Source organism: Oncorhynchus clarkii, chromosome 12 (genome assembly GCF_045791955.1).
Source record: "Oncorhynchus clarkii lewisi isolate Uvic-CL-2024 chromosome 12, UVic_Ocla_1.0, whole genome shotgun sequence".
NCBI lineage: Eukaryota > Metazoa > Chordata > Actinopteri > Salmoniformes > Salmonidae > Oncorhynchus > Oncorhynchus clarkii.
In genome coordinates, this window is record NC_092158.1 from 87,309,928 (window position 1) to 87,328,672 (window position 18,745).

The window sequence follows — 18,745 nt, forward strand, 5'->3', positions numbered from 1 at the left end:
CTCCCCCTCCACTTCACCTCTCCCCAGCCCTCATCATAACCTTTTTCTCTGTTTCTGTCTTTCTGCCTCTCTCTCTCTCTCTCTCTCTCTCTCTCTCTCTCCATCTATTCTCTCCATCCCAGTTCTGAAGCTGCTGAAGATGGCTAAAGGAATGAGAGCTCTGCTGGATACGGTGGTCCAAGCCCTACCACAGGTACAAATGCACGCACACACACACACACACAGATAAACGAACATTGGGTGAGCCAATACTATGACAATGCTCAACACGGGCCAAAACAGCCCCCCTTCCCCCTCACACTGCCCTGGGAATCCATCCTAAGTTTGAGGCCTGGGGGAGAGAGGTGCGGTAGAAAACGGAGACCCAAACTGCAACTAGGACAGGCTGATCAATGACCAGGAATGTATAGTCTCTCTCTAGCTTTCTGGGCAGTGCTAATTGGTGACTCAGACTGGCCTCCCTGCCATACACACACAAATTCACACACACACAAATTCACACACACACACACACACACACACACACACACACACACACACACACATAGCTCCTATGTATGATGAGTGCAGACAAACAGAGGGGCTGATTGAATGATTATGGCTAGGATTAGAGGCACTGTTTACATGTTCAGTGGGAGAAACTGAACAGAAAATTAACAAGCATTTTTATCTGTTTTTCATCAAGCTGTTCTACCAAGGGTTATTATGTAGATGATGGCAGCTGCAAACAATCAAATGAGATGATGATCTTCAAACAGTAGCTATATCTCTGTACATAATGTGGACAGTGTGTGCTTTCAGGACCATGGAGAGTGCTTTGGGAAAAAGACTGTATTCATAAAGAGTGCTGATCTACGATCATGTCCCCCTGTTTTATTCATTAGGATCTAAAAGGATAAACTGATCCTAGATCAGTACTCCTATTCTGAGACACTATGAATACCGCCCTGGTCTAGATACAGCCCCTAGGCCCATAACCACTACTGCCTAGGCACCTCATGTAGATGTGAAAGGATTTGACATCATGCAATATGGAAGTAGCTCAACCTTTCACTCTAATATTCTTGGACGGAGTTTGACCATGTTGCATAAACCTCTCATATTCTTTCTGATCTCTACAAGTGGCTAGGGGTTGTTTCTGGCTGGGGTACACTGATATTAATACCTCTACTACATTAATAAATGAGGTGTGGGTTATTAGATCTGGTTGGGCTGGAAAGGCCTGACTCCTTTTCCTAAATAAGGTTTGGTCCCGACCACATCATTCCCACAGAGAAAGAGAGAGAGAGAGAAAGAGAGAGAGAGAGGTAGAGAGTGAGTGAAAGAGAGCAGGCAGGGAGAACAGGCAATGAGAAGGAAGGAGTTTAGGGAAGACGGAGGTAAGCCAGAACAGATCTCCTCTCCTCCGCTGCTATCGATCCCTGTCTCATTAACACAGGACCCTGGGTCGTCTCCCCAAGGGCATCAGGCAGGTAATTAACACAGGACCCTGGGTCGTCTCCCCAAGGGCATCAGGCAGGTAATTAACACCAAGGTGATTAAAGAGGTGTGTGTGTGTGTGTGTGTTTGTATCCTTAAGTGTGTGTGTGTGTGTGTGTGTGTGTGTGTGTGTGTGTGTGTGTGTGTGTGTGTGTGTGTGTGTGTGTGTGTGTGTGTGTGTGTGTGTGTGTGTGTGTGTGTGTGTGTGTGTGTGTGTGTGTGTGTGTGTGTGTGTGTGTGATGAGAGGAGACAATCAGTCTGCTATAGTTACATCTTGAGAAGGAGGTGAAAAATCATCTGCCAGGGTAGTGTTACACACTGTCAAGACTGAGAGTAATGGTGTTCCATGGAGAAGCCCCTGACAGATGTTAGCTAGCTAGCTGAAGGTAACACTCAAACGCATTATGACCGACGCCATCTCTTATCACAGGATCTGCCTAAAATAATGTGTCATATTACCCAACTAGAATCAGCCATTATCTAACATTATCCCATTTCTCCCCAACTGAGCTAAAATGGCTACCATCTGCTGTTCACTAGATGGTAGTGGTGTCGTTCAGTCACATCACATCACCACTAAAGCCAGTTGTTTTCTCTCCTCCAGGGGCTGGGTGATAAACCTCAGATATAGCCTTTGGCAGTAGGCAACGCTGTGTGAATATCACCATTTCTGCTTTCTAAAAGCTAATTACGAGTGCTCACAGCGACATCTTGTACCATTCTCTTAACTACTCATTTTTTTTAAATCCCTGTGATTTTTTTTCTCTACAGAAAATACAGACTTCCTTAAAACTAGTCCCTTGGCCGGGAGAGATTAGCTATCCCCTCTCTGGATTTGCATCTATGGCCACAGCCACTATTCGCTAGATAACATTAGCATTGGGGACCAAAACACAGTAAAAGTGAATGGATCCTGGCTAGCATAGCATGCTCTTAGCTACGTGCACAGATCAAAGTAAATTCAAGTCTCACTTATCACTGACCCAGGTTTCACCCGACATAAATTCACCCTTTGAATGGATCCTGGCTAGCATAGCATGCTCTTAGCTACGTGCACAGATCAAAGTAAATTCAAGTCTCACTTATCACTGACCCAGGTTTCACCCGACATAAATTCACCCTTTGTTTGTCTCTTCCTTGCTTGGATCACCCCTCATAGAATCATGTCATTAAGAATCACAGATCATTAAATTGATCTCAATGGAATAGTGCTATTTTCAGAGGTGCTTAAATCATCCCCAGTAGTGTAAGATCTACAGTCTCCCTGGTAGATACATCACTAATCAACTGTGACACAGGTAGCTGGGGAGAGCTTGCATTAGTTCTGGCCCAAAGGGAACTCGGTATCATACTGAGACAGTCTGACGAGAGACTGAGACTGACAGTATGACAAACAAAGTCTGGATCTAAAGTGCTTTAGAGATTTTTATAGAACTGTTACGTCACTACATAATTTCTACTTAACTTAGACATTGCTGACCTGGGGCATGTTCAGTAGACCCAAACGGGAGAAAACCTTTTGAAATGGAGGTATTACCACCTGAGCTTGTCCACGAAGAGCACACACTTTTCCTTTGTTGGTTTCAAAAACTTTCCCGGACGTTCAGTACCTGCTGAACACGACCTTGGTCTCTAACCCTCACTAAACACTCCTATCTTAATAAACCTGGATCGTGTTCTTCTATGAAAAACAGCTTCACATCTGTGACTGTTTGTCTTGCGATTTGTTAGCCTGGTAGAGGCTAGATCAGGCTAGATCTGGATCGAGCAGGCTAGATCATGCTAGATCTGGATAGAGCAGGCTAGATCTGGATAGAGCAGACTAGATCAGGCTTTTTGGTATTTTTGGTATTTCATTAGGATCCCCATTAACTCTTCCTGGGGTCCACACAAAACATGAAACATTACATAATACAGAACATTAATGGACTAAAACAACTCAAGGACAGAACTACGTTAAAAAAAATGTAAAGGCACACATAGCCTAGATATCAATACAGACACACAAACTATCTAGGTCAAATAGGGGAGAGGCGTTGTGCCGTGAGGTGTTGCTTTATCTGTTTTTTGAAACCAGGGCAGCTTTTTTGAGCAATATGTGATGGAACAGAGTTCCATGCAATAATGGCTCTATATAATACTGTACGCTTTCTTGAATTTGTTCTGAGTTTGGGGACTGTGAAAAGACCCCAGGGGGCATGTCTGGTGGGGTACATGTGTGTGTCAGAGCTTTGTGAAATTGACTATGCAAACAATTTGGGATTTTCAACACGTTAATGTTTCTTATAAAAAATAAAAAGTTATGCAATCAGTCTCTCCTCAGCTCTTAGGCAAGAGAGACTGGCATATATGTAGTATTTTTTATCTGCCCTCTGATTACAATGAAGAGCAAGACATGCTGCTCTGTTCTGGGCCAGCTGCAGCTTAACTAGGTCTTTCCTTGCAGCACTCGACCACACGACTGGACAATCAAGATGAGACAAAACTAGAGCCTACAGAGCTTGCTTTTTGGAGTGTGGTGTCAAAAAATCAGAGCATCTCATTATTACGGACAGACCTCCCTCCATCGTTACAAGTATTCAATCTATAGGTTTTGACAATGACAGTTTACAATTTAAGGTATCGCCAAGTAATTTAGTCTCCTCAACTTGTTCAACAGCCACACCATTAGTTTCCAGGTTCAGCTGAGGTCTAGAATTTAGGGAATGATTTGTACCAAATATAATGCTCTTAGTTTTAGAGATGTTCAGGACCAGTTTATTACTGGTCACCCATTCCAAAACAAACTGTAACTCTTTGTTAGGGGTTTCGGTGACTTTATTAGCTGTGGTTGCTGATGCGTATATGGTTGAATCATCAGCATACATGGACACACATGCTTTGTTTAATGCCAGTGGCAGGTCATTGGTAAAAATAGAAAAGAGTAGAGGGCCTAGAAAGCTGCCCTGCGGTACACCACACTTTATATGTTTGACATTGGAGAAGCTTCCATTAAAGAAAACACTTTGAGTTATATTAGATAGATAGCTCTGAATCCACAAGGTTGAAAAGCCAAAACACATATGTTTTTTCAACAAAAGGATATGGTCAATAATATCAAAGGCTGAACTGAAATCTAACAGTGCAGCTCCCACAATCTTCTTATTATCAATTTCTTTCAACCAATCATCAGTCATTTGTGTCAGTGCAGTACATGTTGAGTGCCCTTCTCTAAAAGCATGCTGAAAGTCTGTTGATCATTTGTTTACAGATACATAGTATTGTATTTGGTCAAACACCATTTTTTCCAACAGTTTGCTACTGGTCTACTGTTAGAACCAGTAAAGGCTGCTTTACCACTCTTGGGTAGCAGAATTACTTTGTTCTTCCCTCCAGGCCTGAGGACTAAGAATTTCCTCTGGGGCTCAGATTAAAGATATGACAGATAGGAGTGGGTATAGAGTCAGCTACCATCCTCAGTAGCTTTCTATCTAAGTTGTCAATGCCGGGAGGTTTGTCATTATTGATCGATAACAATCATTTCCCAACTCTCCCAAACTAACTTTACAAAATTCAAACTTGAAACGCTCTTCTTTCATTATTTGTTTTTTTTAAATGCATGAATACAATGGCTCACTGTTTGTTGTTGGCATTTCCTTCCTAAGTTTGCCCACTTTGCCAATGACGTAATCATTAAAATAATTGGCAACATCAAATGGTTTTGTGATGAATAAGCCATCTGATTCGAATTGCTCTTTCTGCCCATAATTCCATTTAAAGTAAATTTACAGTAAGTCAGCCAGTCAGATGTGCAGCCAGACTTATTAGCCACTCTTTTTGCCCCATCTCTTTCAACCATACAGTTTCCTCATCAATTCATCGAGCCTTAACAGTTCTAACAGTCAGTTTCTTAATAGGTGCATGTTTATCAATAATTGGAAGAAACAATTTCATAAATCCATCAAGTGCAGCGTCTGGATGCTCCTTAGTAATTGCATCAGACCAACACATATTTTTAACATCATCCACATAAGAGTCACGGCAAAATATTTTGAATGATCTCTTATACACTATTTTAGGCCCAGTTTTTGGAATGTTGGCTTTCCTGCATATAGCCACTATATTGTGATCACTGCATCCAATGGGTACGGATACAACTTTAGTACAAAGTTCTACAGTGTTAGTAAAAATGTGATTGATATGATCCTGGATGATCCTGTTCCTGTAGTGTTTGTAAACATCCTGGTAGGTTGATTAATAACCTGAACCAGATTACAGGCACTGGTTACAGTAATAAGCTTCCTCTTGAACGGACAGCTTGATGAAAACCAGTCAATATTCAGATCTCCAAGAAAGCAGACCTCTCTGTTTACATCACATACACTATCATGCATTTCACACATATTATTTAGATACTGACTGTTAGCACTTGGTGGCCTATAACAACACCCCAAAAGAAAAGGCTTTAGATGTGCCAAGTGAACCTGCAACCACAACACTTCAATAACAATTGGCATAAGGTTTTCTCTAAGCATTACAGAGATATGGCTCTGAATATATACAGCAACACCTCCCCCATAAGCATTTATGTCTCTTCTATAAATGTTATATCCTTGTATTGCTACTGCTGTATCATCAAATGAGTTATCTAAGTGAGTCTCAGAAATGGCTAATATATTAATGTTATCTGATGTTAGCAAGTTATTGATTTCATGAACCTTCAGGCGACATATATTAATATGGGCTATTTTCAGCCCTTTCCTGGGTAGCTTATCGGAGATAGACATAATACTGAAAAGAGCAAGCAAAGCTAGAGAAAAATATATACATTCAGCAGTCCATAACCAATTGGTGTGTGTGTGTGTGTGTGTGTGTGTGTGTGTGTGTGTGTGTGTGTGTGTGTGTGTGTGTGTGTGTGTGTGTGTGTGTGTGTGTGTGTGTGTGTGCGCGTGCGTGCGTGCGTGCGTGCCCACGCGCTCTGACAGCTTTCATGGCTGGGATAAGTTCTTTCCTCTTCTGGCGCACAGCTTCAGGATAGACCTCGTTGAGGAAGATATATGTTCCTCTCAAGTTCTTGGCTCTTTCCAGAACAGCTACCTTGTCCTTGAACTTCAGGAACTTGACCACTATCTGGCCTGTCACCTGGGACGGTGGTGGGTTTTCCAGTCCTGTGGGCGGGCTCCACCTCAATCTTCCTGTGGTCACGCTCCACCTCAATCTTCCTGTGGTCACGCTCCACCTCAATCTTCCTGTGGTCTGTCTCCACCTCAATCTTCCTGTGGTCACGCTCCACCTCAATCTTCCTGTGGTCACGCTCCACCTCAATCTTCCTGTGGTCACGCTCCACCTCAATCTTCCTGTGGTCACGCTCCACCTCAATCTTCCTGTGGTCACGCTCCACCTCAATCTTCCTGTGGTCCGTCTCCACCTCAATCTTCCTGTGGTCACGCTCCACCTCAATCTTCCTGTGGTCCGTCTCCAATTTCTCAGTGATCATTTCCCTCACTTTGTCCTCAGACTCCGTCCAGGTCTCATGTGGAGATTCTGCAATTCCATCCGCAACTATGTTGTTCTGCCTTGATTGTCCCTCCAGAAAGTCTCATTTATCCGTCGTTGTTATCATGGATTCACATAAAGAACTGATGTCCTCTCTCAACGACTTACAGATTGCTGTCATCTTGCCGTTTTCCTGTTTCAACTCATCGAGCTGACCCTGGGAAAACTGCAAATTGTTATTCAGGTCCTGGACCTCTCTGGTCAGGTTGTTCATTGTTTTACTTGTTGAATCCAACAGTATTTGGACAAAACACGTGAAGCTATTTTCTTGTTGTTGTAACAACTGCTTATACTATTTTTGTTAGTTTAAAAGATCCTTCACGTGTGATAGAGAGACACTGTCCTCAACGGTACTCCCACCGACTTTGGTCTTTGTCATGGTAGCTAGCAACGTAGGTCCAGACAGGGCAGGTCACAGGGAGGTGACAACAACAAACAGCAGGGATCTAGACAGCCATGAACCCGGAACCCTCTGCGGTCCCAGCCACAATGGCTAACCACATCGCGGGCTGCTTTCAAGCCCTCAAGAAAACCCAGCTAAGCCAGCTGCTACGCAAATTGCTACTCATACCCATCCTTGGTCGGCAGCATCACTGAACAGAGACTAGCAGTCCCAGCAACTGATGCCAACTGTGTTCTGAACTGTGTTCTGAAAGATCAGGCCAGAACAGACCAGCGCAAGTCAGAACAGACTAGAGCAGGCCAGAACAGACTAGATCAGTCCAGAACAGACTAGATCAGGCCAGAACAGGCTAGATCAGGCCAGAACAGACTAGAGCAGGCCAGAACAGACTAGATCAGGCCGGAACAGACTAGATCAGGCAAGAACAGTCTAGATCAGGCCAGAGCAGACTAGAGCAGGCCAGAGTAGACTAGATCAGAACAGACTAGAGCAGGCCAGAACAGACTAGATCAGGCCAGAACAGGCTAGAGCAGGCCAGAGCAGACTATATCAGGCCAGAACAGACTAGAGCAGGCCAGAACAGACTAGAGCAGGCCAGAACAGACTAGATCAGGCCAGAACAGACTAGAGCAGGCCAGAACAGACTAGATCAGGCCAGAACAGGCTAGATAAGGCCAGAACAGACTAGAGCAGGCCAGAACAGACTAGATCATGCCAGAACAGACTAGAGCAGGCCAGAACAGACTAGACCAGGCCAGGACAGACTAGAGCAGGCCAGAACAGGCTAGAGCAGGCCAGAACAGACTAGATCAGGCCAGTAGAGCCTCCTCCCCCAGGGTACCAGACCAGACAGAGCTGTGTGCTGGCTGCTGTGACATTGGCTCTGTAAGGTTACATCTCACTAATGGGATTGTGTTTTCTGAGCATATTTACTACATAACCTCTTTATGTAGTACCATTCAGCAGACAGAGAGGGATATACTGCTGTGTGTCCTGGGTGGCTTCCAACTACACAGTCACAATAACAGAGTAAGGTTACGCAAACTGACAACTTTTCCAATTCTCTCCTCAGGCTCCTCTTGAGGATTCTGATACGATGTAGGACTTGGGCTTTGGTCGTGCACCACATGTCCAGCTTTCACTTCTCTTTTTTTGGTAGCAGGCCTGCCCAAGCGAAATACAGAACAACTAGCAAATTATGCCTCTACTGAGGATTCTGATAAGGTAGAGGCTGTGCCACAACATGGGTGCTGGGACCAATAGGTTTTGTTGCTTGGTAAAAGGCAAGGCCAAAACACCCGCTGTTCTTTCAGTGGGATGCAATGTTTAGAATGTTTGCCTTAAAAATGTATGATTTGGTGCCTCCAGGGCATTTCAGATGGCTGATTGACGATCTTTTTACAGAAAAATGTGTTTGTTTTCTATGACTGTGTTATTTATCTTTGTTTTGCTTTTCGTACTGTATTTGATGTGTATATTTTTGTCACTACGGTGTTCATCCGTATTTTAAAAACAACAACATTTTCACCTTTATTTAACTAGGCAAGTCAGTGGACAGCCTACACCAGCCAAACCCGACACTGGGCCAATTGTGCACCGCCCTATGAGACTCCCAATCACAGCCGGTTGTGATACAGCCTGGATTTGAACCAGAGTGTCTGCACTGAGATGTAGTGCCTTAGACCACTCTGCCACTTGGGAGCCCAAAATTGCTCTGTAAAAGAGACCTTGGACTCAGCATGACTCCCTGTCAAAATAATGGTTCAATACAAAAGAGAATGTAGAGCAGAAACAGTTCCTAATACTGTTCCTATGTGTGTTTCAGGTGGGGAACCTGGGCCTGCTCTTCATGCTCCTGTTCTTCATCTATGCAGCACTGGGGGTTGAGCTGTTTGGAGAACTGGGTGAGTTGGTAGTGATGGGCTGGAACAAAACCCTGCATACCCAATGGCGCGCCACATTCAGAGTTGTATATATCCAATCCTGTTAGATTACAGAGCCAAGACAGAATTAAAAAGGGACTTGTAGGTTAAGTATCTGGACGCAGCCAGAACCAAGAAGTATCAAGGAGACTAGGCAGGAGAACAATAACACATCAGCTAGGCCTGTCTTCAAACTGTCACACTCTCTCTATGGACTCTAGTCATGTCTGCTGGAGGTCATCTCTCATCCCATCAGTTTTGAGCAAAGGATTAGAGCCAAATGCAACTGTAGTAAGGAGAGAGATTTGTAAACAATCAGCCAAGACAGCTTTAAGACCCGGAGCAAACAACCACGTCTGCTGTTGTTGGTTGTTGGTTTCTAAAAGGACTGAACAGATAAATGTTCTCTATATAAACTGTTATTTTTTTCTTCATGCATCTTTATCTCTCCCTCTGTCCCTTCGTCTATCCCCCTGTTCCCCCCCTCTCTGTATCTATCTTTCCCTATTTGTTTCTCTCTCCCCTTATCTCTCACTCTCTCTTACCTCCCCATCCCTCCCTCCCCTATGTCTCCCTCCCCCATACCTCCCTCCCTCCCTACTCTCCTCTCCCAGTGTGTAACGAGGACTACCCATGTGAGGGGATGAGCCGCCATGCTACCTTTGAGAACTTTGGCATGGCCTTCCTCACTCTGTTCCAGGTCTCCACTGGGGACAACTGGAATGGGATCATGAAGGTATGGATGGACTTCTACATGGTGTTCTATGGAGTGTTTATTACAACAAATGAGATAGTTGATCATCTGATACTTTAACCCAAAATGACTTGGATTAACATGTTTCAATGTGTTGCTATTTGGGTTGTATTATTCAGTTCTCATTTTGATGTCTGTGGTTGGTAATTGGTGCCTGGCTTCTTAGCTGCAGAGAAGTTTCAGAGTAATTACAAGCCCTGTGGCCCTAAGGGCAGACCCCAAGCCTATGTCCTGCTGCTTAAGAAGACCATTCCAATCCTCCTCTCCTTGAGTGCTACCATAACCAGACCTGTCACAGCTCTGTATATCCTCCTTTAAATAGGGGAATGTGTCCCACTCCCATTTCACAGTCGTCGTCCCCCCCCCCCCCCCCCCCCCCCCCCCCCACGCTCAACGCATTATGGAGTGTGACAGGGGCGCACCGTAAAAACACCTCAGTGGTTTGTAGAGGTGCGGGTGAGGATCACAGCCGCTACCTCTCAGCTAAAGCGGTGAACTGTAATCACCTCTCTTAGATTACTACTGATGAGACCTTGTGAGCTTTCACTGCCTTTTACCTGGAGATGTGTTGGATGCAAACTGTCTGGAACGAGGGAGGGGGAAGAGAGAACGAGAGTGAATCACCACTGTGCTGACAAGAGAGAGGGGAGGGAGGGATGGAGGGAGGAAGAAGAGGGGAGAGGGGAAGAAGGAAACACTTGAGACTACACAGTGAAAAGGTCAAAACAAATGAGAGAGAACAGACTAGAATCAGCTCATGTCTGGATGTCTTACAGTTAATGTATGACAGGTCAATTTGCTCACAAAAGTCTTACATTGATATCTTTGTTTCAAGTTGGAAAGCTTAACTCTTGTTCATGAAGTTGTTCATTAGAACGTGTTGTTTCTGTATAGTCCCGTATAGTCCTGTGTAGCTCAGATGGTTGTGGGTTCGATTCCCACAGACGACCAGTACTAAAAAGTATTCAAATCTATGCACTCACTAATGTAAGTCGCTCTGCATAAGAGCTTCTGCTAAATGACGTGAATGTAATAATGTCTTAGCAGGACTTCATGGCTTGACCTAACAGACAGCTCCTCCTCTCTCCCACCTTCCCTCCCCCTCCCTAGGACACGTTGAGGGAGTGCCCTCCGGACTACGGGCCTGACTACTCCTGCAACCCCAGCCTGCAGTTCATCTCTCCCATGTACTTTGTGTCCTTTGTGTTGACGGCCCAGTTCGTCCTGATTAACGTGGTGGTGGCGGTGTTGATGAAGCACCTGGACGACTCCAACAAGGAGGCCAAGGAGGAGGCGGAGATGGACGCTGAGATTGAGCTGGAGCTGGCCACGGGGGCCCTATGCTGCATGGGGCCGGAGGGAGTCTGTGCAGGAGGGAAAAAAGGGGGAGGAGCAGGGGGAGGAGCAGGGGGAGGTGGAGGAGGAGTGGATAGAGGGATGGGAGTCCCAGGCAGTTCCTCCGGGGGGAATATGCATCATCACGTGGCAACGACGCATCCAGGAACACTGCAAGATCCGAACAATCGTGATCCCTACTCTCCTGCACAGGTGAGATGGATGGATGAATATATTTCTGTCCGTATGGGTCTGTCTGTTTCTGTCTAATTTGTCTTTCTATTTGATATTATAGGAGTTACACATATAAACAGTCTGACACACCCGTGTGTAGTACATAGACGTAAGGTTGAGGTCATTATGACAGGGAGAGAGAGGACAAGAACAAGAAAAGACAGAGGAGACAGAAAGATAATCAGAGACATTTAGTCTCCTTCCCGTTCTGACATCCTCAGTGACTGACTGACAGCCCATCAGTCCTGTTTAACTCAGTTTGTCTGCTGGTTCACTCAACCTTTCATAATGTAATACAAAGGAGCCAGGGACGATACGAAGAGACAGCGAGAGAGAGAGAGAGATGGGGGAGGGGGAGAGAGAGAGAGAGAGAGAGAGAGAGAGAGAGAGAGAGAGAGAGAGAGAGAGAGAGATGGAGAGAGAGAGAGATGGGGAGAGAGAGAGAGAGAGAGATGGAGAGAGAGAGAGATGGGGAGAGAGAGACGGGGGAGGAGAGAGAGAGAGAGAGAGAGACAGGGGGGAGGAGAGAGAGAGAGATGGGGAGAGAGAGACAGGGGGAGAGGAGAGAGAGAGAGAGAGAGACAGAGAGAGAAACAGAGAGAGAGACAGAGAGAGAGACAGAGAGAGAGACAGAGAGAGAGAGATCTTGTCAGCCCGGGTATTCAAATAACAGACATAATCTCTGAACAGGTCATAATGTAGATTCAGTACAATGTCACCGTGACCCATAGTGTGTCTCAAATGGCACCCTATTCCCAATATAGTGCACTACTTTTAACCAGGAAATGTGGGTGCCATTTGGGATGTACAATAGAACGTGGCCGTGGCCCAGACTACTGCAGAAAAACACAGCTACTCTCATTCAGGGTTCTGTTATTGGTTTCTACAGATGAAAACATCTCGAAGGGGTTTGGATATTATTCCTGGGACCCCTGAAATAGATGCTGATGAAAGAACAATGTGATTTTAGGGAGTTGAAGGGAGAGGGACATTGAAATACATTTTCATCTAGCTGCACCTTTCACTGTGAATTTGCCTGGCGCTCTCCATCGCCATGGCAACCCTTGCTGTCAGTTTTCTGTGGCGAGGTAGACGAGCAAACACACACTGCACCGTGCATTTTATCACCTTTTCAATTCAAACTCAGGACTTCCGATATTAACCCGTCAGTGTGCACACACACAAACACAAAGCCCTGGAAGACATAAACACGAACAAGCACACACACAGTGAGATTACTAAAAACCTAATCATAATGTAATGGCAAACACAAACAAACACACACACACACGGATGACTCACCGGCTGCCTGCTACGATCTGTTCTACCTTTACAGAACTAAACTTGGCTTTACTGAGGAGCCATTTTTAGCTTTATGTTGGCTGACAGAATAACTTAATAAGAGGGAGGGAGGGAGGGAGGGAGGGAGGGAGGGAGGGAGGGAGGGAGGGAGGGAGGGAGGGAGGGAGGGAGCTTCTTTGGTCTGCTCTCCTCTCCCCTGGGTGATGTAATCAATTTATTCACTCACAACAGCTACAAGTGTGTGTGTGTGTATGTGTGTGTGTGTGTGTGTGTGTGTGTGTGTGTGTGTGTGTGTGTGTGTGTGTGTGTGTGTGTGTGTGTGTGTGTGTGTGTGTGTGTGTGTGTGTGTGTGTGTGTGTGTGTGTGTGGAGGCAGGAATTATTGAGAAAACACACAGAGGAAAATAGAAACAGATCTGAAGGAGAGTGAGCGACCTGAGGGGGAGGGAAAGTTGGAGAGAGAGAGAAGTAAAGAGGAAAGGTGGAGAGAGAGAGAAGTAAAGAGGAAAGGTGGAGAGAGAGAGAAGTAAAGAGGAAAGGTGGAGAGAGAGAAGTAAAGAGGAGAGGTGGAGAGAGAGAGAAGTAAAGAGGAAAGGTGGAGAGAGAGAGAAGTAAAGAGGAAAGGTGGAGAGAGAGAGAAGTAAAGAGGAGAGGTGGAGAGAGAGAGAAGTAAAGAGGAAAGGTGGAGAGAGAGAGAAGTAAAGAGGAAAGGTGGAGAGAGAGAGAAGTAAAGAGGAGAGGTGGAGAGAGAGAGAAGTAAAGAGGAAAGGTGGAGAGAGAGAGAAGTAAAGAGGAAAGGTGGAGAGAGAGAGAAGTAAAGAGGAAAGGTGGAGAGAGAGAGAAGTAAAGAGGAAAGGTGGAGAGAGAGGGAAGTAAAGAGGAAAGGTGGAGAGAGAGAGAAGTAAAGAGGAAAGGTGGAGAGAGAGAGAAGTAAAGAGGAAAGGTGTAGAGAGAGAGAAGTAAAGAGGAAAGGTGGAGAGAGAGAGAAGTAAAGAGGAAAGGTGGAGAGAGAGAGAAGTAAAGAGGAAAGGTGGAGAGAGAGAGAAGTAAAGAGGAGAGGTGGAGAGAGAGAGAAGTAAAGAGGAAAGGTGGAGAGAGAGAGAAGTAAAGAGGAAAGGTGGAGAGAGAGAGAAGTAAAGAGGAAAGGTGGAGAGAGAGAGAAGTAAAGAGGAAAGGTGGAGAGAGAGAGAAGTAAAGAGGAAAGGTGGAGAGAGAGAGAAGTAAAGAGGAAAGGTGGAGAGAGAGAGAAGTAAAGAGGAGAGGTGGAGAGAGAGAGAAGTAAAGAGGAAAGGTGGAGAGAGAGAAGTAAAGAGGAGAGGTGATGCTCAGTGATTGGAGGGGAGCTGAAGGAAATGGCCATGATGAGAAATCAATGTTTACTCCTTTAAGGCAATACAATTCACAGCATCACTACGGCAGGTGTTTCCTTTACTGTGACACTTGTAATGGGATTCCAGACCTGGCAGAATGTGTAATATACAGACCCGTGCCTGTTTTATACACAGTATTCTAGTTATTCTAGACCCTGTGGATTCCACTGGTCTTCACTGTTTGTGACTATAAAAAAGACTCGTAGACACACTTCATGTAATATAACAGGCTTTTAAAATTCAATATTGGTGCACAATTTCTACGAAAGGTATGCAAAAGCACTCTTTTTGTGGAATGACCCAGATAATGATATTGGTGGTGATCTCTCTGTGAAAGAAACAGAGAAAGAGAGAGACTCTTTAACATCATCCTTAGCTCTGGTGTCTTCCCCAATATTTGGAACCAAGGTCTGATCACCCCAATCCACAAAAGTGGAGACAAATTTGACCCCAATAACTACTGTGGGATATGCGTCAACAGCAACAGCAGAAAATCCTCTGCATTATCATTAACAGCGAACTCATACATTTCCTCAGTGAAAACAATGTACTGAACAAATGTCAAATTGGCTTTTTACCAAATTACCGTACAACAAACCATGTATTCATCCTGCACACCCTAATTGACAAACAAAATGGGACAATATATATATATATATATATATATATATATATATATATAGAGAGAGAGAGAGAGAGAGAGAGAGAGAGAGAGAGATTGAGAGAGAGAGAGAGAGAGAGAGAAATTAACTGAAGGGTGCATGTTCTCACCAGGTGGCCATCACTATTGTTGTCTAGAAAAATAGAAATGGCCTTATTATCAACCTATTAGGACTGAGCCATAGTCATTCAGGCGTGTGCCTGCGTGGTGGGCGTGTGCCTGCGTGCGTGCATGTACATGGGTGTATGTGTTCCTTTGCTATTTCGTAACACAGTCATTCAGGGCCTACTCCAGTGCTGTTCTTAACGACCCACACACACTGAGGAATATCTGGACTCTGTATAGATGTAGTCTATTGTTATATAATGTATAGTGATGGGGAATAAATCGATACAGTTACATATCGGGATATTATCGTATTGATATATTGTTTTGGCTGTACCTGCACCAAAACTCCACTCTATTTTTCCTTCATACCTTGTTCTCCATCTTCTTTTTAAATAGGGAGCCAATTTGTTTTCAGCACTTTTATTTCCATGACTCATCAAAGAAAGCTCATTTTCTCATGTCTCTCTCTTGTCCCTCTGCAGCAGATATATGGTGAGCAATATGTTTGGAACATCGGATCGCCAAAGAATTACAGTATCGCATCACAATACAGATAGAATCATGAGAAGCGCAATACATATTGTATCAACACCTAAGTATAGTGATGATATCTTATCTTGAGGTCCCTCCCAGCCATAGTTATATACGTATCCTGTAGATATATTTTATAAGCCAGGTTCATTTTGATAACGATGAAGGCATAGTTAGACTGAGCAAGGACTATAACCTGTTGCTAATGGCAAACACTTTTAAACAACAGCTGCCTTCCTACATGTAAAACATTGGCTGGTGATTGGCTGTGTATGTGGGTTACTGTATATGTGGGTTAGCAGTGTTAGACAACGGCTGCAGTTTATGTAACTATAACACTGACGGTACACTTTACTAGATTTTTCCATTGCTGAAAAGAAAGAATAAATGGAGCCTGTGGATTTCCTTAGTACTGTATGTATTTAGGGTAATGTTTCTTAGTACTGTATGTATTTAGGGTAATGTTTCTTAGTACTGTATGTATTTAGGGGAATGTTTCTTAGTACTGTATGTATTTAGGGTAATGTTTCTTAGTACTGTATGTATTTAGGGTAATGTTTCTTAGTACTGTATGTATTTAGGGGAATGTGTCTTAGTACTGTATGTATTTAGGGGAATGTTTCTTAGTACTGTATGTATTTAGGGGAATGTGTCTTAGTACTGTATGTATTTAGGGTAATGTTTCTTAGTACTGTATGTATTTAGGATAATGTTTCTTAGTACTGTATGTATTTAGGGTAATGTTTCTTAGTACTGTATGTATTTAGGGTAATGTTTCTTAGTACTGTATGTATTTAGGGTAATGTTTCTTAGTACTGTATGTATTTAGGGGAATGTTTCTTAGTACTGTATGTATTTAGGGGAATGTTTCTTAGTACTGCATGTATTTAGGGTAATGTGTCTTAGTACTGTATGTATTTAGGGTAATGTTTCTTAGTACTGTATGTATTTAGGGGAATGTTTCTTAGTACTGTATGTATTTAGGGTAATGTTTCTTAGTACTGTATGTATTTAGGGGAATGTGTCTTAGTACTGTATGTATTTAGAGTAATGTTTCTTAGTACTGTATGTATTTAGGGTAATGTTTCTTAGTACTGTATGTATTTAGAGTAATGTTTCTTAGTGCTGTATGTATTTAGGGTAATGTTTCTTAGTACTGTATGTATTTAGGGGAATGTTTCTTAGTACTGTATGTATTTATGTATTTAGGATAATGTTTCTTAGTACTGTATGTATTTAGGGTAATGTTTCTTAGTGCTGTATGTATTTAGGGTAATGTTTCTTAGTACTGTATGTATTTAGGGGAATGTGTCTTAGTACTGTATGTATTTAGAGTAATGTTTCTTAGTGCTGTATGTATTTAGGGTAATGTTTCTTAGTACTGTATGTATTTAGGGGAATGTGTCTTAGTACTGTATGTATTTAGAGTAATGTTTCTTAGTGCTGTATGTATTTAGGGTAATGTTTCTTAGTACTGTATGTATTTAGGGGAATGTTTCTTAGTACTGTATGTATTTAGGATAATGTTTCTTAGTACTGTATGTATTTAGGGTAATGTTTCTTAGTACTGTATGTATTTAGGGTAATGTTTCTTAGTACTGTATGTATTTAGGGTAATGTTTCTTAGTACTGTATGTATTTAGGGGAATGTTTCTTAGTGCTGTATGTATTTAGGGGAATGTTTCTTAGTACTGTATGTATTTAGGGGAATGTTTCTGCAGAGAAGAGCACATTGATGGGCCATGTAAGCACAGGGGGATAGTCACTAGATGGGCATGCAAGAATGGACAAGAGCAGTTTGTTAGTGTTTGGAACTTCTGTCCTTTGTGACAAGGCCAAATAGTGGCGACTCCATCTCTGCCTGTGTGGTTATCTGGTATTAGTGAATGTCTTTCAACGGCATTTCAGCCAATCAGATTTCAGATTTCTCTGAACGTGTTTTAGAATGGTTTATTGTTATGAAACTGTTAGTGTTTTGGCTATAGGGGAAACAATGAAAGCACCGCTATCAAGGTGCCATTATCAACACAAGGAATTATAGATTTTCTTAGTGAAAATAACACTTGTAGAAATTACAGCAGTTGAGGTAATATGTGGCCAATTCAGTTGCTTTTCTTTTTACTATTTTTCCAGTCAATCTAATTGCACAGAAGAAGTATTACAGAACAACTATTTTGCTGATGAGATTCAAGATAGAAAATGATATAATAAAGTTTAGATAGATTACTACTTCATTGTATTAATGTAATAACAGTCTGCCATCTCATTTAGCTATTGAACATCTAATAGAGACATGTATCAAATCTATCACAGATTTGTCTCTGCGCGGAAACTCTTTCAGGCTGTTGGGTCTCCTTGGGTTACTCTAGCTATGGCCATTGATTAACTCTGAAATTATAAAGTAACCAGGTAATATCACCAGTTAATATAACCAGTTAATATAACCAGTTTTGGTGTCACTATTTGAATGTGTAATGTTTTAACGCTACTTCTGTAGTAGATATCACAAGGTGTAGGTGTTACTAGGTGTATATATCACTAGGTGTAGATGTCACTAGGTGTAGATATCACTAGGTGTAGATATCACTAGGTGTAGATGTCACTAGGTGTAGATATCACTAGGTGTAGATGTCACTAGGTGTAGATGTCACTAGGTGTAGATGTTACTAGGTGTAGATATCACTAGGTGTAGATGTTACTAGGTGTAGATGTCACTAGGTGTAGATGTTACTAGGTGTAGATGTTACTAGGTGTAGATTTTACTAGGTGTAGATGTTACCAGGTGTAGATGCCGCTATGTGTAGATGTCGCTATGCGTAGATGTCACTAGGTGTAGATGTCGCTAGGTGTAGATGTCGCTAGGTGTAGATGTTACTAGGTGTAGATGTTACTAGGTGTAGGTGTAACTAGGTGTAGGTGTTACTAGGTGTAGATATCACTAGGTCTAGATGTCACTAGCTGTAGATTTTACTAGGTGTAGATTTTACTAGGTGTAGATGTTACCAGGTGTAGATGCCGCTATGTGTAGATGTCGCTATGCGTAGATGTCACTAGGTGTAGATGTCGCTAGGTGTAGATATCACTAGGTGTAGATGTTACTAGGTGTAGATG

The 18,745-nt window shown here is 43.1% G+C and overlaps 1 protein-coding gene across 1 annotated transcript in view; it reads left to right on the forward strand.

The window, feature by feature from the left end:
* Positions 1–18,745, forward strand: part of LOC139421581 (calcium voltage-gated channel subunit alpha1 Ia) — a 121,052-nt gene that overhangs the window by 87,792 nt on the left and 14,515 nt on the right. The window contains exons 25-28 of the mRNA XM_071172623.1: positions 123–193; positions 9,244–9,322; positions 9,955–10,076; positions 11,205–11,642. Of these exons, the coding sequence (XP_071028724.1) occupies positions 123–193; positions 9,244–9,322; positions 9,955–10,076; positions 11,205–11,642 (710 nt within the window). The remainder of the gene's footprint in view (positions 1–122; positions 194–9,243; positions 9,323–9,954; positions 10,077–11,204; positions 11,643–18,745) is intronic.